Here is a 26,351-nt window from a genome sequence, read left to right on the forward strand (position 1 = left end):
GATGATTCTTCCCCTATCGAACTCTGACAACTGCTCATATGGTCTTCGACGGCGGCGTAACGGCATGTCTACCTCAGCATTTCCTTTGCAAACGATTAAATACACTCCAGCAAACTCTGCTTACCTGTTTTATACTCCAAGGAGAACGAAGTTCAACGCCCTCTAGTGGCATTACGCAATGTGCAATCATGCTGCATTTCTAATCATTTGCATATCTGCCTGACATGTACCTTCAGGCCAACTTTCGTTTCGATCCCACAATTATTTCTTGTGCGCAAATTTTTATGGCAATGAGTGTATGTTGTCCACCGCGTGTTCTGGCTATGAGGCTGAAAGCACAAAAATTCTTGTTCAACAGCAGAATCGGAGTATGCCATGATCATAATGTGGATGTGCTTGCAATTCAGCTTTATTAAACCAAACGCACCCTCTTTCCCCCGTTCATATTCCTGAGGAATGAGGAACTTCTAAGATATAGGGAATGTGCTGGAGATTACAATTCACCAAAGTTTGCAATCTGACCATAGTTTATAACATTTTGAGGTACCCCCAAAGCCAGAAGTTGCAAGGGTTAAGGTGCATCCTGTCAAAATGGGTCTTCAGCAGCTGCTTTGCTGGTATTGCAATGTGCATCTTGATAGAAGTTCTATCCACACACTGATGCTGTGGAAGTGCCGAAATGATGTGGTTGCACAAAATAGATTATACTGCTGGTCAAGTACAGCATCATCTACTTGCACATTTTTCACTTTTTTCTTTTGCGAAAGAAACGTCCATTGCTTCAGAAGTATCCATGCAAATTTTCAGGTCATTCCGATCAGTACTTATTGTATAGTTTTGGAATCAAAACTTAAACTATAATCACCCTGTATATAGCTGATTATTTTTTATAAATCTGTTACTACAATACAGTAGAACCTTGATTAACTGGGCTTAACAGTGTGTGTGTGAAAGTATAAAAAAAACAACTATTGAATATTAAGACAGAGATATACAGTAGGAGATGTGCTACTTCTTATGGGAATGAAAATCTATGTGAGGTAACGTAACTACTAGCACACTAGTCTTTGTCCTTTAAGGACAGCTGGTGTCTTTATTGGATTATAGGACCACCTGCCCCTAGCATGATCGTGTCACTACTGTTGCTGCTTCTTTGTGAAGGGAAAAAGAAAGCTGTGAGATAATACACCACTAAATTTAGATGTGTGATGCAATCCTTATTCATGAATTTGCTAAAGATAGAGCATCAGAATGTAGCCAAAGGTTAGAAAATGTTGTAAGAATGAGAAGTTTTGGCTTTTATATATAACTTTAAATGACTAAGATACTTCATATGAAAAATATATATATATTCTGGCCACTTTTATGAGACTTTTTGAAAAAAAACCACTTATAAAATCTTATATCATTTAAAGATATACCGTCAGAATGTACCCCAAGGATATAAAATGAGGTAAAAATGAAGCATTTTGGCTAATAATGAACAAATATGATATTTTTCAGGGGAAAAAAATGATATTTAGGCCACTTTTATCTGATTTTTTGAAAAAAACCAGTTGGTTAAAACCAAGGTTTAAACCATGGTTTAAACCAACGTGGTTTAAACCAAACAACCCTGAGACAAACTAATGAATCACCATTGTGTGCAATAGCAAGAGCTTATAGACATGATCTTGGCTGAAGAGAAGAGGGAAATGAGAAATCTCTCATTTCAAATGAAGTTAGAGAAATGTGAAAAGTTGAGCATAAGTCATAATCTTGCAAAAAAAATAAACCAGCCAAGGTAAAGCTGTAATAATGCAAGCAATGAATTTGTCTAATGACAATGCAATCCCATTTTCCCGAATCCTAAAAAAAGTCATTGTATTGGTTCCCAAAGTCACACAAAAATAAAAAGATTGTGATGAGCCAGCAGATAAACAATGAGCCCTAAACAATAGTCCTCCCCTTTTTCATTTTTTAAAGTAGATTAATATATAAAATTATTGTATTGTATGTTTACTTTACCTGTTGAATTATTATTGTATTGCAATAATGGATTAAATGCTGTTTTTAGCAGTAAGTTTTGTGAATGAATAATTCTGGAATGAACCATTTGAGTATGCATTATGCACAGGGGCATAAGCATGATAGACTTTTGGAGCCACAAAAGGCTTTTCATCCGGAGAAATTGGTTAATAAGGCATATAAAGGGTATTTTCTTTTGATATTTTAATTTTTCATCAAAATATTAATTTCCCTCCCTAATTTTTAGTTGGCTTGTGTGTGGGGGGAGGGAGGCAAGGGTCCCCTTTACCCCCACCCTGTGTATGCCTCTGATTATGTCCTATGGGAAAGTTTGATTCAATATACAAGTGATTTGAATTACAAGCAGATTAACTCAGAAACCAAATTTCCAACTATATAGTTCAAAATTATTGTACATGTTCATTTATTACACAATAGACGTACCCAAAATGGCTCTAAGATGACCTTCTAATGTTTGGAGAATAACAGATTTGATGTGGTCAACATTCTTCCCTAAGAATTGTTCTGCAGCAGTAGAAAGAAATTCTTTCTCTGTCATTACTTTGCACTGGGCAACACCAGTTACTGTCAAAGGCACTCCTTGCGCTGTTTCAACATGCTCACACCTTGGAGTTAAAGTCATTACTTCCAATGATAACCTGTAACAAAACATAGCATTTCAAGTTATTTCAGTCAGTTTTCATTTTATTATGGACATTATTTTCATCATGCAATTAAAAAAAATCATTGGATACATTTTGGTGTCTGAAGAATTTCTTTATCTCAAGGTTTAACAAATGCAAACGCTACAATAATTCAGACTTGTGAATCATTTTTGCTTTGCTTTACAACATAAGTGGAGATGAAGTTTGGAAAAAAAGTTCCTTCTTCAGTAGCGCAAAGACAAAATGATATGATGACACTATTGAATTGGATGATATTGGAGTATAAAATCAGATTAAAAGAAATTCAGAATAAGATTTAAAAAATTATATTTTTGTAGCAAAATTAATCATCATATTGAGTATCATTGTAGTAAAGTTTCACCATATAAAAGAAATATAACAAGGAAATATTGAAAATACCTTTGAACATCTGTGACTAACCACCAAGCCCAGGCCCATCCTCCAACCACCATTTTCTTTCCAGTATTTCCACAACAACCACCTGAAATATATAGATATAATTGTATTTATAATAAACTTTTATCAAATAATATTCATATAGGGTCGTATAGATATATTTCAGCACTTCAAACACTATGAAATCACCCTGTGATAGAGCCTGGACCATGTATAGTTGGAAAGAACGAAAACACCTTGAACACAAAACATGCCTGCCTCATACACTCATAAACAGGTTGGAAACCCATGCACATGGAAATGTTTACAAAGCGCACAAATACTATACAGTGGTGGTAAGGTGCTGTTTCTCACATGGACAAAAGGGGACAAAAATTATTTATTTTTTAACACATCACTAAAGAGAAAAAAATGTCCACTCATGGCATATGACCATTTTTTTCTTGTTGTCAGTGATTATAACTCCCGCCACACTGTAGAATGATGCCCTTTCTTCAAAACGTGGTCCACCAGTTTGAATTTCTTCTAAAATAGCCGATGTACCCAGGACCCCAAAATTGGGACTGTCTTCTGTATTTTAGGCACAGCCCACATCATACCCCCCTTTTCCATGCAAATGCTTCTACTTAAAAGCAGCCAACACATTAGGGGTCCCTAAAAATTCATATTTGACATGGCCCTACACTTATCAGGTAGCCTACAGGACCTGGCATTAATAGGAGAGATTCTAATTATAATACCTTGGAGCAAAACAACACACCGATCTCTCTACATTGCATTAGCTTACCTGGAGGTAGGAAGGCAACCTTGAGCTTGGAGCCCTATTCATTGTCATTTTGTTTCCCGAATAGTTATGCTTGTGAGTTATTGGGCGTGTGTTTGAGACAGTATCAAATATTGGCTTTAAAAAGAGAAGGAAATCAGTATAGTGAAAGTCTGTTATAACCACAGCTCATAATCACAGGGAAGATTCCTGTTACAACAGACTTGTTATAAAAAAAACAAAACTAGATATAAATTTATCTCTATTTTTCCTTTTGTTAGGAACTACTTTTGCTTAACTATGCAATGCTAATTGTATAAAAAAAAAAAGCTGATGGAAACGCCTTCCTTTTTTTTTTTTTTTTTTTTTGCAATTTCAAGTTTTGTTTCAGAATTTCTCACACTTAATAACAGATGCAGTATAATCCAGATCGCCAAGGAAGCCATTAGTCATTAAGGCCGGCATAAGAGCTCCGAGTTGCTCTGTAACTCAGTTTCCCAAACTTTTCGTCCCATTGCCCCTTCTTCAAAAACTTTTTCCTCTCCCCCAACTCAGATTAAGCTGTGGGATACTGTACTAAACCCTGAGTTTCCACTGCCCCCTGGACCTTTCCATCATCCCCTATGGGGAAATATTACCCACTTTGGGAAACACTGCTGTAACTTTTCTCTTTCACTTCTAGAATCATCCATTCCAGGTGGTGCTAGTAACGTGAGCTATTCAAACGGCAAACAGCACCTTGTTTCTTTGTGTAATATTTGAAATAGCGTCAATTCATTGTCCAAATCATAGTCTCCCGAACTTTTTGTTCCATCGCTTCTTCTTTAAGAACATTTTTTCCTCATCATTCCCCAAACTCAAGCCAACCCATACGATGCTATATTAAACCCAAAGCACCTTCTATATAGATAAAAAGATAAGACGCAAGGGTGAGAAGTGACTAAGTCCATTTCGGAGCAGCTAAATTCAGGATTCGGAGCAGTTGTGGAGCAGCAAATTCAGGATTTGGAGCAGCAAAATATGGGATTCGGAGCAGATATTTATAAATTGGATCAGTGAAATTAACAAGAATATTTTCGTTAATGCTCAACCCTTTTCAAAATAAAACTGTACTGTCTTTTGTTATCAAACATCTTTTCGTCAGCTTGATTTTTGTTTCTGGTGTTTTAGGCTTTTGACACCTTGTTTGAAAGAGAGGTTGTCATAAAATTTTTTGCACCTGTCTATTTAAGATTATTTTTGCTTACTGAGGGAGCTATTTGCTACCTTGAACAGCACTTCTTCAAATGAGATAAAAATTTTTTTTATAAGTTTTCAATTTTTTTATACTTGGAAAGAAATTGTTGCAAAATGGGAGAGAATTTCGGAAGAATCAACTCAATGTTTGGCGATTCAGCACTCATTATCTGGCGAGGCTGGCGATATGACACTCGTTATTTGGCGAGATTGGCAATATGACACTCGTTATTTGGCGAGATTGACGATTTACCGCTCGTTATTTGGCGAGATTGACGATTTAACGCTCGTTATTTGGCGAGATTGACGATTTAATGCTCATTATTCGGCAACATTGGCGCTTTAATGCTCGTTATTTTTTTATAAATTTTTTTCACGAAACATCGGGATTTAACACAATGACGATCAACTACAGTAATTTCTGCTGTTTCCAGTGGCGACTTTTTTTTTTTTAAACGGAAACACTCGCATTTGTACTTTAAAGCTGAAAGACATTGCAAACCATCTTCAGTTCCACGATCACGGACAATATCGGGGTTTCACGATGGAAAGCCTGATGAGGTGCCGATAGTTTGAGTACAGTGGAATAAAACACGCTCTTCTCGGAAAGAATCGTTTCGTGGCTAGCAGGAACAAAGATTTTTTGGCGTCCTTTCCGAAATTCCGGGAATACTAAAGCAAAATTCGCTATTTGGCACAGAAAAATACGCTATTGGAGCAGGATGGTGCAAGATATTAGTTTTGGCACAGTGCAGCGCAATTGGCGCAGAGTTCCCACCCCTGAAGACATCATGTGGTCCTATTATCTATTGCATAGCTGCCAACTTTTGAAAATGAAAATTCGGGAGATTTTCGCGCAAACCCGTATTTTATGCTAAAACCACTCCCTAATAAATACAATAGGGATTTTTCCAAATAAAATAGGGATTTTCCAAACATAAAAGTTAAAGCGTAGGGAATAAAATCCCTACTCAAAAACTGAAGTCAAATTAAAATAGGGATTTTACACACATGGAAGTTAAATCCTTGGGAATAAAATTCTTACGCAAAAAACAAGTGAAATCGGAGGCCAAAACTTCAGTGATGTAAAAATAAATATTGTGTTCAATCAGAAACGCTGTGAACAAACATTCTGCGCGAATGACCCCAAAATCATCGGAAGATGAAGGAAAACACCGTCAATTTTTGAAGAACACTGACTTTTCGTGACACTTGCTTGATGTTTTTTTTTTCACTTCACGACTGATGATGGCAGTCTTTCCATGACCGATGTTTATGTCCGTAACACAACTTGTACAAAAAGGAAAAGTCGGCCCCCTTCTGGAACGTTTGATGAAAGGAAATTCATCGGAATAGGTATCTTTAAAATTGATTAAATATGTTTTTGCTTATCATTATTCATGCTTTGTTATATCGCACGTACGTAACTTCAAAAGAAATTTTGACCATATGAGCGTCACTAGAATCTTCAATTATTATCCAGGACTATTGGTTGCTAAGCCATTTCCCTGCACGATAAGACAAACAACTTTCTTGTTACCATCAGAGGGTTTGTAAAACTTCCTTAAAAAGGGAATTTCCCCATTTACGACGTGTGACGTCACTTCGAAAGGGAAAAAAAAGAGGCTTCATGCCCCACAAGAAATTCCTTAGGGATTGTTTTCATAAGCGAGGATTTTTTTTTAATGAAGTAGGGAATTTTTAGGGACAATTAGGGATTTTTGTAAAAATTCGGGAGATTTAAGAACTTTTCGGGAGGTCGAGCGATGAAGCTAAAATTCGGGAGATTTAAGAACTTTTCGGGAGGTCGAGCGATGAAGCTAAAATTCGGGAGATTCCCGAAAAATTCGGGAGACTTGGCAGCTATGCTATTGGGAGGTACTGACATGAATCGTTTATCACCACCTATGAATAGGGTTTTTTTTTTTTACAAATACCACGCTTTCTGGTCTCAATTTTATGTAGGCCTAATAATTCTTTAAAGAAAGTAGAAAAGAAAACACTTTTCAAGAATTTCCGCTATCGTCATAGTGAATTTTTTTTCATTCACGAATAACTTGTTAAACGTGATTATTTTTTTGTATCTTTAACATCAGCTGTTGACAATCGCTCCAGAATTATAATAATAATAGCTCCAGAATAATAGCAAGAACCTCATTATAAGCCATATCAATAATAACAGACATTTACTGTATTGTGATCTTTCTTTGTTGGTAGTTTCGTTAACCTTGGAGGTATTTAATTATTTCATAAGGAAAGAAAAAAACCACAACCGCTGCCCAGGTTTTTTTTCAATTACTGGGAGGATTGAAAAAGTGACAAACCATTATAAAGGAATAAACTATTATACATAATACTGGCAGCATTAAAAGACGTGACAAACCATGGTAAAGGCATATGCATGTCTGAAACGCATTTTTGGGAACCACGGTAACAAACGTAAATATTCCAAAAGTGATTGAGATCCAGAAACCATTGTTGCTCGACAGTTTCTGGCCCATTTCGTAAAATGGTCCTACTCTGATGAACTTTTAACGTAGCCTATTGTTCAATCTGGGCCCTGTTTGATATATATGCAAAATTTGGCGACGATTGATCAAAAATTGTAGATTTGTATAGAGAACATAGACACACACAAACAATCAATTTTATATATTTATATATAGATAGGCCACAAAGGGTTTTTGTCTCACACAGTGCAATATTGTTTAAAATTTCTTCAAACTTTGAATATCCTACTGAAAGAGGCTTTGTACAGCCTTGACAATTGATTACAAGTATGAATCAATAAACACAATACCAACAACATGAGAAAATATGTTAAAAATAAAGCTTATTATCAACTCACCGGAAACAATTAAAGCCTCGTTGGGACCAACTGTCTGGACATTACCCATGATTAGCGTTTAATTTCGGTAGCAATCACGAACGTCAACAACTTCAATTACAATTTATACAACAACACATCTAAAATGTATCTCTGGTCATTTCACACTAGAGTGAGAAAGTGAAAGAGAGTTACATATTTTTTTTTTTCTTTAAGAGTAGCAATTAAATGTTCATTTCGTAACGAATATATAATCGAACCAATTTAAACTGACTTCCCAATGGCGTAATAATTGTAAAACAACAATGATTGTTCCTTCGCGTAAATAACAATAAATGAAAATCCGCTGTTAAAAGCAATCAAAATTTCAAACACACCCTATGATTGAGACGCTGCTGTCATCTCATCTTTCACTGAGTTGTGGTTGTTGAGAATTTCTGCAGATTCATTCACCAATCATAATAGATCGAATCTGGAGGTGTCCCGGATTACTACTATGACCACATAACCCATATTGTATGGAAACTTCTAGTACTTTTTTGATCGTCCACATTTATATGTTTTTAAATATCTAAATTTTTTCAAAAAAGTTTACTTAAGTTCATAATCTTTACTAAAACAATCAATGAAGATAGTTTGATTGACAATTTCTTTCGTAATGCAAATTCCGATTTTTTTCTTTTTCTAGTCAAAATATGGTCAGCATAATCACTTTCTTGCATACCCTTGAACTTTCCATAAAAAATTTTTATTCAAGGACAACTTCATTAATTTTATCAACTCTGCATTTTACTGAAGAAATGTTGGTTTTGAATAGGCTGACCATATTTCCTCGAGAGGAATACGGGACATTGGGATTCAAAATACGGGAAAATCCGGGACATTGCCAATTATTGCCAAAATCAAACAAAGTTGCCAAATATTGCGAAAATTACGGGAAATTATAATGGCGGGAAATGATGCATTACTGCAAATTGCAGTGGATCAAAATGTATTCCACGAAAAAAAAACTTTCACCAAGGCAAATGTGGGAGATTAATATTCTCATATATAGTTGTAATTATCATAAAATAATTTATGAGTTGAAAAATAATGTCAATCTTTGACTTCAATAAAGAATAAAAATTAAAGTAGGCTTCGTGTAAAATACGGGAAAAACCGGGACACTTTTGCCAAAAAGTCAGGACAGCCAAAAAAACAGGAAATACCGGGACTGTCCCGGGAAATACGGGACGTATGGTCACCATAGTTTTGAAAAAATCAGATTTGACGTGACTTTTGGCGTGTAAAATTTTTTCGTGACTTTGTACTGAGAATTTTGAAAAAAATACCTTATTTTGAAGAATATTCAGGTTATTATTAATATTAGTCTCTTTTAAACAACCATTTATTGTTGATAAAACATTTTTGTGAAAATCTAGAAAAACTGGGGTTTGACAATTTTTTTAATCATTTCATGTTGGCATGAAAAGTGGTTATAAACCGTAACCGCGTAACTAACATAAACTCAAAATATAAAATGATAATGTTTTTTTGTGATTAAATTATATGACGTAGTTAATAGATAATTATTCTGTAAGAAATGTGAAATCGCCGTGTTTTATTCGAACCCAAAGTTTACAGCTCATATTTTTTTCCCACTTACACCTCCGCCTTGACCTCTTCTACTCTCTTTGTTAGTTAAGCGTTCTTCCTATTGGTACTTTTCCCCCTGATATACTGCATTTACTTGTGTATATATGTAACATTTTTTCATTCTCAAGTACAAACACTACATATATATAATGTAGTTCGAGATTTTTAATCTAGTCCTACACTATGAAATGTTTTCTACCTTTAATAAGAGTATATTGTTCACTTTTATTTAGTATCTGATCTCTGAGGTTAGTGCATCTACTCATGATATTTCTTCTAAAACAGTGTATTGAATATTGTACATGCTAAAATGACTGTGAATTAATGTTTATAACCATATGAATTGAAATTTAATGTCATCACTGTGGGACAGGCGCCTTAACTGCTGAAACAGTGTGGGCCATATCAGGCATTTTAATGAGGTCAGCGAACCACTAATCTATGCTACATACATGCTACTGAAGAGTGTAGGTGTGCACAAGGGGCACCCGAGATGCGTTGAAGACCCCGGCTAGAGGAAAACCGCTTTTCTGTTCCCCCGTTCATTAGGTAGCCGTGACACAACGAAATTGTCCCATGTAAACTACAGTGATTGTGACAGCCAGGGCTGCAATCAAACCATATGCGCACCTCATCTATGTACCTCTGTGGTACCTTTAATGAATTGCTTTGTGTTGTGAAACATTTGAAGTTTGTTTTGTTGTAATGCTTATTGTAGTGCTGTATCTACTGCTATATCTAATTTTTGAACTATGAATGAAGTGTGATGATTAAAGATTTTTACAGTTGTATGCCTGTTGCTTCCTTTGGCGCGACTTTTTACAGGGGAATTGGCACTCATTCGTGCCCTGAAGTTGAGAACCACAAAAAACAAATTCACTGTGGCGAGGGTGAGGTTTGAACCCATGTCCTCATGATGCAAACTCGTCACTGACCACTCAACCACCACAGTGGCTAGGGCTGCAACTATAGGTCTATACTGTCTCGTAACCAGCAGAGAGCATGAAGGTTTTGTTCTCCAGACCAAGAGAGGGCATTAAATTCACCTTTGTTTTCCTTTGAAAATTAGTTCAGCATTGTGAAGAGAGCACTGAAATGATTCTTGCCCCCACTAACACAGTATCCAGAGCTGTAACTAGATACTGTGTTAACAGGAACTGGAAAGCAGCCTTTTCAGTGCCTACTTTGCAATGTTAGACAAATTTTCAAAGGAATACAAAAGATGAATTTAGTGCCCCCCTCCAGGCAGGGGGATGAAACCTCTATAATGTTGGATAGAGTATATATTTAGTAAAATACACTATCTAAAATTAGCACCTTAACTGTGGAAATGTTGAATTCACTCTTTAACTGCTCGTAGATTATACAGGGTGTCTCAAAAATGTGTGCTTGGCCTGGCTGACAAAATATTTAATTGCTGCCCTGTAAATTTGAATATTGTGGGCCTTCTATTAGAACCACCGTTGAAAGATTTAAAAACATTAGGTGAAGTCATGGATTATATTGTGTATATATATATATATTTTTTTTTTGGTCCTCTGTATGGGCATTATACCTGATCACTGTGAATATTACTGTATGGTAAGTGATGCAAATAATTGAGGTAGCAGGGTGTATGAATGCGATAGATGCCACAAAGTAATTATTTTGGAGTGTTTGTTTGATACTATTCATACACCATCACTCATCTTTTTTATTGCTGTTAGTATTTAATAATTTAACTATGCATCTGGTGATCAGTGGCAACCTAGCATTTGTGAGGGTCTTAAAATGATGATTGAAAACAACTTTAACTCGACCATGATTTTGGTATTTTATTGTAACAACAAATAAAGAAGCTGAAACAATAATTTGTATATGTAAAAATAGCATTATATTGCAAAATACGAAACTTTAAAACTCTGGGTTTTAAACTGTTTTCCACATTTAACAGTGTCTTTTAAGTTTTAAGTCATCAGTATCATAAATCCAGTTGAAACATTTATTTTGTAATCAGTAGTAAATTTTTATTAGACATGCATGTATGTATGTAGTAGAACATAGTTTCCCATCACCCCCTTTAGAAATTGTTTTCTCTCATTGCCACGACTCAAGCGAATCGAATCGATAGGATCCTGTTATATTTGTAGCTTTTCTATAGCCCCCTGGACCATTCCATCACCCACTTTGGGAAACACTGCAATAGAAGAACAAAATATGAGGAATTAACATTGTGTTTATCATATTTTCTTTTTCAATTCTTTTTATTTTATGTCTGATGTTGGCAAGACTTCTTTTATTGATGTATTTAAAATTTTTGATTGTGTGTTTTTTTTTTATACTTTCCGTAGCAATAGACGATGGCTGATTTCGTAGAGAGCGAAGCAGAAGAATCTGAGGATGAAGTTATTGGTCGGAAAAGGAAAATAGAAGACGACGAAGATGAAGAGGAAGAAGACGGTATGTATTAGATTTTTAGAAAAGAAATTTTTTAATTCATTGTTCCATTTATATTCTATAGCTATACTTAAGAGAAAACGTACTCTGTCACACGCAATTTTGAAAAAATTGCTCACGAAATGAAATTTCGGCTCCACATTTGAACTTTGACTTGTTCAAACTTCCCTGCTTTCATGAATGAGCTTATTTTTTTACATGCCTGTTTTATACATATTTGTTCCACATTATCTCACAAGCTTAAACATTTTTTCTTGTAAATTGAATTACTCTCAAATTGAAAAAATACTTGTACAGAGATTTCGATCCACTTTAATTTACCTGGGTCCCTTTTTGAGTGAAAGTGGGGCCCTCTCGAAGAAAAATAAAGTTGGGTTCCCCCCCCCCCCCAATCATTTATAGACACCTCTTTGTATAGAACAAAAAATTGATTTCTAAAAACATGTTCAATCTAAAGATTTGCTAACAAAAAAGTTTAGTAGTAAAAGTTCACTAGGTTTAGTTAAATTCATTACTAAGGTACAAAAAAAGCTGGAAAGAAACCCATAGACACAGAGGAATTAACATGTGTAATAAATTTAAAACAAATATAGGTCTAATTAAGTTAAGCACATTATATACAATATTTACTAATAAAAATCAGTCTATAAATAATACTCAGTCTATAAATAATATAATAGTATAATAATAATCAGTCTAATAATAATACTACTGATTCATTTTTCATTTCAGAAAACTGTCTCTTCAATAATATCTTCTGCATAAATTTAAAGAGCAAATGATTCTGATCGATCATCTTCTGATTCATATAAATCCTTTTTGAGCAATTTCCATCTGTGATTTTCTTTTCCCTCCCTGATGGTCTGCCACCATTTAACTTCCACACATTTCACACCTGACTATGGGAGCTATGTCATATTTGTATTGGCCCAACAATTCCTAAAAAATTTAAATTTTTTGCACCATTTTATCTCAGATTTGGCGACCCTTCTAAAATGGACAAACATTTTTCCCTTATTTTTTTTTCATTCAAAATTTTTTTTGCATTTTCATCTTGGATTTGGTGCCTCTCTCAGAGTGGCACCCCGTTTGACGACATATCCCAAGCCACCTCTGCGTCATGGCAGCAGTTTCTTTTTTTTCTAAGGGAAGCCAACTCAAAATTGGAAAACTTCAGAAAATCGTATTCAGTTGACCACGACTGCACATTAGCAGCCTAGTGGGTCCGAAACCCCGATTTTTGTGCCATGAAACTCATGACAGCATAGCAGCTAGATGACAAGACTGTGGATATTTATGATAAGAGTTTCCCACATTCGGTTTTGTTTCTCCAATAATCTCAGAAAATTTTATTACAATTCGAACAGGCGATTCAACCCTATACTCCCTATACTATTCTTCAAAAAGGCATGTGTGCGCAATCTCGTGGGAATGAAGCAAATTTACATAGTAAATTTAAATTACATAGTAAAAAAAGCCGCCTGGTTAGGGAACTAGCTTCTCACTGTGCAGGTCTGGGTTCGTATCCTGGTTCAGGCATGGATGTCTACTAATACTAACAAATTCCCTGGACGGATCATGCTGATCCCTTGGGAATGCGTGAAGATCAAAATATTAAAGGGAAAAAAAAAAAAAAAAAACACTGTTTCTTATGTGGGTGTGAGTAGTCGTGAACCTACTGTAATTTCTATCAATAAGTATGGTGCTTTCTTTGTACTTAAAAGTAGTGGAACTACTTTTCAAGGTCACGACACCTTAGTGTGATCATGATAGATGGTGAGGAGGAAAAAGAAAAATAAGTTGATACAGAGGTCTTTCCCTCCTTATTTTTTTTTTCTCAAAACTTGGTATGCGTTCCAATAAAGTTTTTATGCTTCCTTTTCTGAAATTCCGGGTATTTGACATGCCCGGAAAGTCGGGAGAATCAAAATAGTAAAAGGAAAATGCAAAATATTTGTCAAAAGTGAAGGAAAATTCTTAATATTTGAGAAAAGTCAGGAGAAATCTAAAGGAAAAAAATTAAAAGGAGATAAATTCCATTTTTTCTATCTTATCAGAAAAATGTTTTATCCTCTTGTTTTTTCCCCGTGTCTGTGGGCCATTCAAATATTATGTCAACGTGGATAGGGGGGGACGGGGACTCTACCTGTGGGTAACATAGAAGGCAGCCTGGATGGGATGATTTAACAACTTGTTAGTGGTATATTTTTATTTGTTTATAGATTTACTTTCTTGCCACACACAGTTCAGAAACATTACAGACATCAAATATGAGTAAAATTGAAACGAGATTTATTTCTCTGAAATTTCGTAGTAGGAGATGGGTTGAAAATGTGTAATGTTCAGGAAGAACTGTAGACATTTTTTTGACAACGTGAAGTTTATATGGAACAACAAGTGTCTTTCAGGTAAGCCTGTTACTTTGTTGGGGCCTGGCAGTAAAAGATCCCCTTATTAAGTGCAAGATATGTTTTTTTAAGACTGGTTTCAGAGTGCAAGCCATTTCAAAAAAGTTTTCAGAGCTACAAACCTCGTACCCCTTTTTGTTTGAAGCTGTCTTCAAGGTCTCATGTGAAAACTTATTGCAATATTGGTCAAATCTGATAAGTTGGAGGCTGCAGCTTCTGCAAAACAACTTCCTGAAATTGATCGGGACCAGGAAGAAAGCTTGCTTCCAAACAAAAATATTGATATAGGCTTTGCAGGAAAAAAATTTCTTGCACAAAGCAAAACTAATGTTTTTCAATTTTGTCTGCAGTGTAGAAGAGGCTGTTGGTGGCTATTGTTGAGAAATCCTCTTAAGTATACTCTTAGTATTCTCTTAAGTATTCTTCCCATTGCCGAGATCTCTCCCAGTTTAGCTTTGTGGCAATCTGGAACAAAGTGTGTATACGTAATAGTCTGAGTGCATATATAGTGTTGTCTGATTTTTCAATGCTGTCATCTATATTTCAAATTGCTAGTGAAGTGTAATGATTGAATATTTGTACCGTTATAAGCCTGTCACTCTCTGTGGCAAGATTTTTTACGGGGGAGATCAGCTCACACATTCACATCTCTAAGTTGGGGACCACCATTGTGGTACCAGTGGGGTTTGAACTCAGGTCCTCGCAATGCGAGTCGTTCACTATAGCCACAGCGGCTTTTGCTTATGACCAGAATTTTGTGAAATTGTGAATGGTTTTCGAAATGTGTTTATTTTCTCATGTGGCAATGCGTGTTTCAGAGGCGCTGACATGAAGAAAACCTTTAGGAGGCTGAAAATTGCCAGTGGTCCTGTATATATGGGTCAGCGATCATGTCTGTCTCTCTGTCCTGTATATATGGGATTAAGGCCTTTATGCAGGAGGGGGAGGTGTGAATTGTATATTTATCAATTATTTGGAGGACTCAGCCCTCTCATAAAATTTATTAGGTGGGTGTGGGCTGAAACATCCTCAGCCCCCAGGTTGCAGCTCCTATGGGATTTGTTGAAATTTTTTGAAATTGTTTTCACACTAATTGTTAACACACCTCAATACATCAAAGACGTGTATGATGCAGTTTCACAGAGACAGGTGGAATTCATGCTACTGTCATCAAAGATATACACGACAGGCAAAGGCTACAGGGGCAGGAAAAATAAAAAACAAGCGAGGGGAAAAAAATTCCATTATTGCATCTTCATCTCTGAGACTGTAAGTGTCTTGTATGGATGTAATAAATAAATACAAACTCATATTAATTTTTATACTTTCATTCTTCCAAACAGAAGTTCACATTGTTAAAAATGACAGTCTGGGAGAGTTTTCTATTTTTATAATGATTTTTTTCAACATGTGCTGAGACATTGCTAGTGCAAATGCTGCATGTACCTTGATAATAAAGTGAAATCTTGATATAACAATACTCTTTAAACCAAGGAAAAATATTGTAGAGGGATTATCATTATATTGAGAGGTAGCAGTTTAACATCAGATGATAAGCATTTCCAAACAATAGAAAAATATCTTTGTATGGGGATTTATCGTTTTTTCGAGTATTGTTATACTGAGGTTTCACTGTATATTGATTAACTGAGGAAACTAATTACTTTAAATAATTGTTTTCTCTTGTATGTTATGTTTCCATTTGTTCATCTTAATACGCTTATATATATCATATAAATAATTCATGCACTGGCTAATTTCAATTTTTTTCCTGTTTTTTATTCTGCTTGCTCATTTCTTTTGGATAAATATAGGAGCAAACGGTAATGATATGCACTCGCACATGATATATGATTAATCTTTCATATTAATAATTTGATTTCTGTTAGGTTTATGTTAGTGTAGAATTCTTTCACAACCTGTAGTTTTACATCTTTGTCCAACAATATCTAAATTTGTTTCGTCTATACTCAAGAACTTTTTTGTGACTTCATTTTTATATTTTTATTAATCTTTGGGAAAGAGCAGCCAGAACACTTCAAGTGCTCATTCTTTTATGACTCAAAAAACTACACTTTTCTTATTCATAATATTTTCATAATTGTTATATTTGTAATGATATTAGTTGTTATTACATTGTTTTATTTTAGCAAAAGTTTTTTGCGCAGAGTGAGGCAATTTTGCAAGTCTTCATTGAAATGAGAAAAAAAATTATATGAACTTTTTCCTAAAATTTCTTATTTTATATTTATTTAGTTTGATCACAGTTTCATTTGCAATCTCATTTAATTAAAAAAAGACTATCTAGCACTTATGAAATTCATTTGGCATTAAGTGGTATAAGAACATTTAGAAGCTGTAGAATGCAGGTCTTGTCTAATCTCAGGTTATACATGACTGCTGAAAATTTGACAGGCCTTCTCGCATCTATAAAATTTTCTTTCTGTATTTACTAAAATGGAACTCAAAGACAGCTAAAAATTTCCCAAATTTATGTGAGGATGTCTACCATCATAGAAAGGGGTTACAAGTCTCAAGATTTGGAAAATATATTCTTTTGGACCAAAGTAAAAATTTTTCAAATAAAATTTCCCTTGAAGAAATTTTACTTGCGTTCAGGGTTGTCATATTTTTGCCATAGGTGGAAAAAATTGATTCCCCCCCCCCCCTATTTATGCATGTGAAGCATTATTGTGCATTTGATTATTCTTCTAAATACAAATAAGAGTTTGAACAGAAGCTTTAGTATAAGAATTAATAAATTTTTGAGTTTTTGAGTTTTTGCCATTGATGGAAAAAAACTGCTGTGAAAAATGTTCTGGCGATAATGGTTTTTTGTCAAGCATCAAAAATTTATATTTTCCACATTTATTTATATCTAGCATCATTTCAGAAAAAATATAATACAAAAAAATTGTTTGAAACACACAAAACTCTGGTTTAAGAATTATATTAACAAACATATATATGTTTATTAATTTTATCAATCAAAAGAATAAGCATAATTGTTTTACAAAAGCGTTTGAAACATCTAATATCCTACCATTCACGCAATTGCTTTTGCAATGAAAGTAGCAAATTTTGTCCAAAGTAAACCAGTTTCTAAAATAAACAAAGCACAGTAACACTCTAAAGTTATGCAATAGGATGGGTCAACTCTGTAAGTCGAAATATAGTTTTCCATATAAATACATATTAATATTAGTTAATTATAGAAAAAACACCTGTCTTTTTCTTTCTTACTATGACTATAATGCTATGGTACTCTTCTATGGGGGCTTCATAAATTTAACTTGTATTGTGAATCCAATCCAGTCTGCTAAAAAAGGCAAAATTGGTATTTGCACCCTGAAGTTTGCACAAATGAGAAAATGCTTTGAATGTTTCAATAACACCTGACCAATCAAAAGGAATGATCTTCTTGTGTTTGGAGAAAAGAAAACATATTTCAGCCATGAGTTGAAGTTAACTGAAAGTTGCAGACCAGATACATTATCATCAAAGAGCAATACATTAAACAAATTATTTTTTAAACTTGGCATGGAACTTCATGTATAAAATTGTGCAGATATCAAACAAGCCTTGGGGTTCCATTCTAAAATCCTGGCAAAGTTTTCATCTTTACAACTATGACCTAAAAAATTGGTATATATATATAACTTCATTAAATATGTTCTGATTGAATAAAACATTTTTTTACTTGATTATCACTTAACGATCTCCGCTATCTCGGCAATAATCCAGTGATTATGCTTGAATTTCAGAAATGTGAATTTTTCACAGAAAATCGTGTAATTCTGAAATCGCATAACTTAGGGTAGTGTAAGTTGGAGCATTATTTTACAGTGAAACCTCACTACAATGATGCTCAATATAGCAATAAATCCCTCTACAACAATATTTTTTTACTTAACCACAGAGTATACTTATATTAAGATGTAAGTTTTTGCAGTAGCTAGAAAAAACTAGAGTAAAAGAGTCCTATGTCAAAAATGTTTTTGTCAAGCATAAAAACAAATTGATACTTCCAAAATTTATTTATGCCTAGTATCATCTAAATAAAAAAAAAATTATGCAAAAGAATTGTACATTGTTATAATAACCCTTAATCTGTAGGAAAAAATAACTGACTTTTCCTAAGAGCAGCATTGTTATGAATGATCATCATAATGCATTATAACTATCTTTATTTATTTGTAAATGTATTTTCCACCAGATTGCTTCACAATACAACAGTATTAAGTTGATTGTTATAATGATTTCAAGTCTCAGTTATATATAATACACATTTAGGCAAATGTTTTTACTCATAGAACCATTTTTGCCCTGGTTTTTACCACTATCCTGGCAAAATCAACCCTGCTTGCGTCTATATTTCTTTTTTTTCTGATTTGTCAAGCCCCGGTTGGATCATACAACATTGAATGCCTCCACATTTACTTCTATTGTTCATTGAAAAAAATGAAAACAATATTCAAAATTGGGATTTTCTTTAAGCCCCATTAGAAACCGATACCGTGCCCCCTCCCAAATTTTTATTTCTTTCCATGATATTGCAGATTGATAGTTTTTTGCTCATCAATTTTGCATTGTCCCTATTTGCATGATTTTATTTACTTCTATCACCAACCAAATCCGTGTTAATATTGAATTTCATCTATATATTACAGATGAAGAAAAGTTGAGAGAAGAAATGAAAGATTTGATCAATGATGACGAGGAGGAGGAAGAGGAGGAGAAAGATGATTCCGAAGAGGAAGTCACAAGAAAGAAAAAGAAGCGGCATGGTAAGCACATATGAACTCATTATTTTTTGTTTGAGTGAAAGGTATTTTGAAGGTTTTAGGTATTAAGAATGCTTGCACACCACAGTTTGACAACTAATTTCATACGTACATATTTCAAATTGTTTATAATTGGTTCGATTATTTTTTTCCCTGGACGTTAGCTATTAAAACATGTTAAATTTTTATCATTGTGAAATAAATGAGTATGAAATTTTTTTATCTACCTAGATCAATTGAAGGGTCCATAGGAAAACAACGACTTCACAGCAATTTTTCATAAATGAGATAGCAGTGTCATCTTGTAGGCTTCAAGGAATACTATCCCCACGTTCATTCATTTTTGGGGTAGAAAGCCGTAAAAAATAGTGATGAAGTTTTGGTAGACTAGGGGGAACCCTTGTACTCCAAACTTTCAAACTCGTTTTTCTCAAAATCTAATTTTTATTGTGAAGCCTTTTTTTTCCTGGACCCTTCAATTTTCAACTCTGAATTTAAGAATGATAATATACCGTATTACAGATGATAATGTACCGATAATATGCTGTAATGATAATATATCGTATTTACTTGCATATAAGACATATAAGAAAAGATGATTTTTAGAGAGAAAATAAAGTTAACTAGATTTATTAATTCAACTCCTTATTTCATTTACTCACAAATAATAGCATAAGATTTTTAGGGCAATACTACACAAGTGGGCAGGGTGAAGTAAGCCAAGGTCGGTGGTATCTGAAAAAATAATTTTAAAGATTAATTTTTCACTCCTCAACGAAATTTGGAGAATTAAAATTAAATTTTGGTGTGTGAATCACGCATCTAGATGTGTATTGGTGAGTACTGGTTGGGGTATTATTGTATATTGTAGTTCTGAATAAATTCTGGGGAGGGGGAGGGGCTTGGAATGGTATTACAAAATACTATAGGTGCTTGAGCACCTACTGCATTCCTGACTCTGACACCTATTGGGTCCCAGTGTCTGGCCTAGGGCATTGAATCAAACTAAAGAATTGGTCCCAAAAGTATTGAAAATTTTTACAAATTCTGAAATTGTTTTTTCATGAACCATAAATATTCATTAATTATGGAACTATTTCTGTCATTAGTTTTTGGTTGTTTTATTCATCAATTTTCTATTTTTTATTGATTAATTTTCAATTATTTTACTCCCTTATTCTGATTTTAATTTTTTCATCTTTTTTTTAAGTGATATACTTTTGAAGTTCGAGATTTCATTGACTCAGTTTTATTTGAAATTGAGTTTTAAATTGAATTGTTTTTGAAATTTTGATCTTAAATTTGAAAACCTATTTTTAAATAAAATTGAATCAATGAAATCTCTACTTTTTACTTCATTTCATGAACTGAACAGTTTTTTATTTTTATTTTGAATCATTTTTTATTCAATTGCATTGATGTCATGGTATTTTAGCTGTTTTTAATGAATTTCGTTTTAAATTTACAAAACTTAAGTGTCCAAGACATACAAATTTTTTTTCCAGCATAGGATAGTACATACAATCAAGAGCATGTGTAAAAAATGTGAAATAAATCAATGGTTAAATACTGTTTTTAATATTTCTATTAGAGCATAGGTTGGGTGGGTGTGTCACCATGTTAAAGATATCATGTCGCCTTAACCCATACAATGTTTCTGATGTAATATTATGTCGGAAGTTCTATGGAAGAAATACAAACACCATTCTTTTTTTTCTTGTCAAGGTGCGTACGAAGATGAGTGATAATGTGTAGATAAAAACACATTTTTCTTTTTTTCACTCAATCTTTCTCTCCTTTTTCCCCTATGCTTGTCTTTGCTTGAGGGGTTGTACATTAGAATAATTTCACAGAGAGAGGATTTAAAACAATAGTGTGTTATCAAATCAGAAAGGATATCAAGTACAATATTCTAAGTTGTGAAGTTATTGAAAATATGAGGAGAGCTCTCAAAAATGTTGTTGGGAGGGGGCGCTAAACTCAATATTTTTATAGGTATTATTGGGATGGGGTGGCAAATATTGTATGGGCTTGGACTCATGGACCGGATAGAAGTTCATGCTGATGATAATTCGGCATTATATAGTTATTTGTTCATTGTATCATACCCACTAATTCTTTTTCGACAAGATGTTGCAATTGAGGATTGATTTCTTATTTTGTATTTTTTATTTGATGTATGTTTCATTCCACATCGTTGATTTGTGCATGGTGCTATAATCTAAATGCTGAGTTCAAGTGTCAAGCATTAAATTCAGGAATGTCAGAAAATCATACACGTAGTGCTTGGCTTCATGTAAAAAAATTCAGATTTTTGAATAAATTTTGGTGCACTCAGACACATACCAAAAAATACTGGGGGTGCTTGTTCACCCATGGCTCAGAGACAACACTTTTTCCAACAAAGTTATAGATAGAAACAGTCCCTAATGTAAGATATTAAAAAAAAACCAGGATTGTTTAAAAATGAGAAATAGTCAAGGTATCAAATACTTGTTCCTTGCTCAAAAATCGCTTTCTACTGTAATGACTAATATTCAATCATAGATGTCCCCCCTCCCCCAATATACAATACCACATTGCCTTTGTTATTGAATCTCCAAAATCTTCTTGTGCAATTAATCTGATACTTTGGAAGCATGTAAAAAAATAATCTAACTAGAATAATCAATTTTTCTCTCTTTTCACAAAACCTCCAGGTTCCTACTTTTGGCGGATTTTTGCATTAAGGAGAAAAATATGTATTTCATTGAAAGAAAGAGTGAGAGCAAAAACATTGAAAAGGTTAACCCTTATTATATGCCAAAACTTGTATTATTTAACATCTTTTTAAAAAATTACATTAATATGATGATAAGAATGAAATATGAAAAGGAAAAATATTTGGAGAAAAAACATTTATTAAATTAATAATTATACTTATTAAAAATTTTAAAATATTTTTATTGAGTTTGCAATGTTTGTAGTAGTCAGCTCAAAATTTAGATACAACAACAAAACTAAAAATTCCACAGCTTAATTAGAAATAAAAACAAGGGTCCTAAAAAACAGAATGGCAAATAATGGGTTAATAGCTCTTACTAAATTGTTTTTATAATTAAATCACAATATACAGTATAATTTTTATTGATAAAATTATCAAGCTATTTGAATTGAAAATTTTAATAATGTGGTTGGAATTATTTTTTTACTTGATACTAATTGATTTTGCTTTTACAGAAGATTATGATGATGTGTTAGAGGATGAAGATTATGACCTTATTGAAGAAAATTTGGGTGTTAAAGTTGAAAGGGTGAGTTTTTTCCGGCTTATTTATATGTAAAACACTAGCAGAAATAGCCTCTCTTACCCAGAAAATTGTTCTGCAAACATCTCATGTAGTTTTAGAATCATTTTATTTCCAAGGTACACTTGCTTAAACTATTTCTTGTGGAGCCATCTAATGAGGCCTGCAGTCCCAAAATTAATATGATTATTGATTAATATATAAATATTAGGGCTGGGAATCAGTTCAAATTTTTAACCGGTTAATCAAAAAATTTTAATCGATTAATCAAATTTTAATTTTTTGTGACTATATAATATTAATAGATGTTATAAAAATACATTTTATTCATTTCACTCACCTATTCTGTAGATGTAAAAAAATATAGGAATAGGTTAAATAATAAAGCTGCCCGCTTCAAGCAATTTAATATTCTGAACATAATTGCCAAAACCTTTGATTTCTTCACTTGGATCTTGTCGTTTAAAAAAAATTGGTTATTTTTTCACTGATTTGGAAATTAATTCCGATTACATTGTTTCTTGTGTTCTTAAAAATTCCTCTCGAATGGTACTTGTGAAGAGATGAGCTGATGCTTCCAAGAATGAAACTACTGTTCATAGGGGGGACAATAAGTTTTGGTCTTCTAAAACTCCAATCAAACTCAATTTGAAATTGAAATCATCAGTTTTCGTTGAATATAATTTGATCACAATATTGATTAAAATATTTTTAAACATGGTCATTTATCCAAGATGTTCTGTATAAAACATGATTTATACATTATCTAATCTGTTTTTTCAAAAAAATCAAGTTAATTCACAAACTTTTAAGAAACATTTTAATCTAATTGATCAAGTTAGTTGACTCACCTAAAATTTTTAACTCTGATTAACAATTGATCAATTAACTTACCCAATTAATTGATTAATTGGACCAGGCCTAATAAATATTATAGCTGGTTATTGACAAATCAGGCCTATTTTGAATATTTTCCTTCATTTTTTCTAATATATGCAGACCTGTTGTAACTCAGTGTGGTATGACCATATAGTGAAATGTTACCAAGTTTCCTTCAGTTCTATTACAAAGTTTCAGGCTTCAATAGATTTATTTTGGACATGAATTCCTTATTAGGGAATTTGTTGCATTAAATTCCAATTTTCAATGCGTATCAGTTACAAAAAATATTTTCTATATTCCCATGATACTTTGTTATTTGTTATATCCATGCTTGACCATCAGTTTTATTAAAGGTTTACTTGAGTTTGTTGTAAACATACATACACAGTGAAACACTTTTGTAACAATACTCAAGGGACTAGAAAAACATATTATAAAGGAGGGATTTATTCATTATAGATAAAGTTATATTAATGTTATAAAAAATTGCATCGCAACCAGAGTAATATAGTTTTTACTGTACAATATGATTATTATGAAATATAACACTTTTATTATGCTTTTCATTCATGTTTTTGGAAATAACATGATTTTGGATATTTTGTTGATTAAGATTTTTTTTTAATTTATATACAGTGATCTCTAACTTATGCATTGATGCAAGGGAGCTAGGAAAAAAAGACGCATAAGTGAGATAGGCATATAAGTGAATAGCATTATATACCTATACCTTTGACTAAGAGTGCAGAAAATTGTCTTGTAAGTGAGAGATCACTGTACGTTAAGTATGGGGCATTGTATATTCATTGCAATATTTTTTTTCTCCCCATTGAAAATGAAAAATCAGAAAAAGAAATTCAAGCGCTTACGTAGGATAGAAGATGAAGAAAGTGATGATGAAGAAATGCAAGATAGCGGAATGGCTGTTGATGACAGAGAAGCAATCGCCAATGAGTTGTTTGAGGGTGACGATGCTGTAAGTTTTTGCTAAAATTTTGCAAAATGTCTGTAAACAATTTAATTCAATTATTCTTTTGCTTTTTATACTGATCTCATAAAAAAAGGCAAAGAAAGTATTAGATATCTCATTTTAAAAGGATTTCGAGTCTTCTTTCAATAGATCTATCTATATACACTCATTGCCATAAAAATTTGCGCACCCAGAAGTAGTCGTCAATTTTACACATGTAAGTACTATGTTGATATAAGTAAGTGATTAGAAAATCCAAGAAAAAGGATCATTTATTGCAGAAAAAAGTACAGATGAACAGAAGTTTTAGTACTCTGTTGGACCCCCTCTAGCGCGAATGCACGATGCGATACGAGCGGGCATTGAGGCATACAAGTTCCGTATGATGTCCCGAGACATCTCGTTCCACAGTTGCTGTAAATGCGCCTCTAGTTCGACCAACCTCGTAGGGTGTCCAACTTGCCGTCCCAAATGATCCCAGATATGCTCGATTGGTGACAAATCTGGGGATAGAGCAGGCCAGGGAAGAGTGGTAATGTGGCGGAGGCAGTCTTGTGACATCCTTGCTGTGTGTGGCCTAGCATTGTCTTGTTGAAAAATGGCTCCTGGGAGCCCTGCCATGAGTGGCAACACATGTGGCTGAAGGATGTTATGGACGTACCGCTGGGCTCTCATTGTGCCATGGATCAATATTAGGGGTGACCGTGTATCGTAAGCAATGGCACCCCATACCATGACACCAGCTGTGGGAGCAGTGTGTCGCTGTAAAGCGAAGGCAGGATTGAAGCGTTCACCACGGGGCCTCCACACACGAACACGATTGTCATCACTGCTCAAGTTGAATCTCGATTCGTTGCTGAAGACGACCTGGTTCCATTCCGTTGCAGTCCAATCCCGTCGTGCTCGACACCACTCCAAACGGAGGCGTTGGTGGGTGGGTGTCATTGGCAGCACACGTAATGGGCGCCGCGATACCAGATGTCCTTCAGCCAGGCGCCTTGCGATGGTTCGGGAAGACACAGGGGCCCATAGTGAAGCTGCTTCCTGTGTCTGGATAGCGGCCTATGAGGCAGTTGGCTCTACGCGTGCGTTTCGGATGATGTGACGGTCTTCTCGACGACTGGTCTGTCGAGGGCGTCCTGAATCTGGTCGCCGTGTAAATGACGTCTCTTCTGTCCACTGGTCCCAACACCACCTCACAGTAAAATCAGTACGGCCTAGTTGACGAGCTACTCGCCGAGCTGACCACCCATCTTCCATCATCCCGATGATTCTTCCCCTATCGAACTCTGACAACTGCCCATATGGTCTTCGACGATGACGTAACGGCATGTCTACCTCATCATTTCCTTTGCAAACGATTAAAGCTTTGCTCCAGCAAGCTTTGCTTACCTGTTTTATACTCCAAGGAGAACGAAGTTCAACGCCCTCTAGTGGCATTACGCAATGCGCAATCACACTGCATTTCTAATCATTTGCATATCTGCCCGACATGTACCTTCAGGCCAACTTTCGTTTCGATCCCACAATTATTTCTCGGTGCGCAAATTTTTATGGCAATGAGTGTGTATACACACACACAATGTGAATAGCAAACAGGGTATGGCATTTTACTGGCGAACCATTGATCCTAGAGGTATACTTCCAGTTAGAAGAAGTTTCTAAATAACATGTAGCACTCAGATATGTCATTCATGTCACAAAGGGCTGCATAGTTATTAAAAAATTAACTTTTCATATAGTCCCCGTGTGCCCCAAAACCCAGTTAAAAAGTTGTTGCCTTGTCTTTCCGGATGCCAACAAAAAATTGCACCTTTCTAAGTGAAATATGCATAGAGATATTCGAAAAACAGAAGAAATTTGGGAAATAACTGCGTTAAATGTGGGTAAAATGGTTATCCACATTCCACATTGTTCTTTCCCAAATTTCGTCTGTTTTTTTAATCAAATATCACTGTGAATATTGTACTTAAAAATGTGGATTTTTTTGTTGGCATCAGGACAACAGTTTTCTAATTGGGTTTTGGGGTACAC

At 34.2% G+C, this 26,351-nt stretch overlaps 2 protein-coding genes across 4 annotated transcripts in view; one reads left to right on the plus strand and one right to left on the minus strand.

The window, feature by feature from the left end:
• The window catches only part of Flo2 (flotillin-2), a 28,136-nt gene extending 19,798 nt beyond the window's left edge, over nucleotides 1-8,338 (minus strand). The window contains exons 1-4 of the mRNA XM_089234728.1: nucleotides 8,293-8,338; nucleotides 7,937-8,082; nucleotides 3,093-3,174; nucleotides 2,452-2,666 (exon numbers count right to left, since the gene is read on the minus strand). Coding sequence (XP_089090854.1) covers nucleotides 2,452-2,666; nucleotides 3,093-3,174; nucleotides 7,937-7,985 — 346 coding nt within the window. The 5' untranslated portion in view covers nucleotides 7,986-8,082; nucleotides 8,293-8,338. The remainder of the gene's footprint in view (nucleotides 1-2,451; nucleotides 2,667-3,092; nucleotides 3,175-7,936; nucleotides 8,083-8,292) is intronic.
• A 1,052-nt stretch (nucleotides 8,339-9,390) lies between these two features.
• Nucleotides 9,391-26,351, plus strand: part of Spt6 (transcription elongation factor Spt6) — a 66,466-nt gene continuing 49,505 nt past the window's right edge. The window contains exons 1-5 of one of the 3 annotated variants that reach the window (XM_089234729.1): nucleotides 9,391-9,798; nucleotides 11,881-11,989; nucleotides 19,065-19,181; nucleotides 22,398-22,471; nucleotides 24,195-24,323. In XM_089234729.1, coding sequence (XP_089090855.1) covers nucleotides 11,890-11,989; nucleotides 19,065-19,181; nucleotides 22,398-22,471; nucleotides 24,195-24,323 — 420 coding nt within the window. In that variant the 5' untranslated portion in view covers nucleotides 9,391-9,798; nucleotides 11,881-11,889. The remainder of the gene's footprint in view (nucleotides 9,799-11,880; nucleotides 11,990-19,064; nucleotides 19,182-22,397; nucleotides 22,472-24,194; nucleotides 24,324-26,351) is intronic. The other 2 variants (XM_089234730.1, XM_089234731.1) reach the window with 2 other exon arrangements.

The sequence above is a fragment of the Pholcus phalangioides genome, unplaced genomic scaffold (assembly GCF_987345545.1).
Source record: "Pholcus phalangioides strain wild (caught in Gottingen) unplaced genomic scaffold, Ppha-v1.0 ptg000008l_1, whole genome shotgun sequence".
NCBI classification, from domain to species: domain Eukaryota; kingdom Metazoa; phylum Arthropoda; class Arachnida; order Araneae; family Pholcidae; genus Pholcus; species Pholcus phalangioides.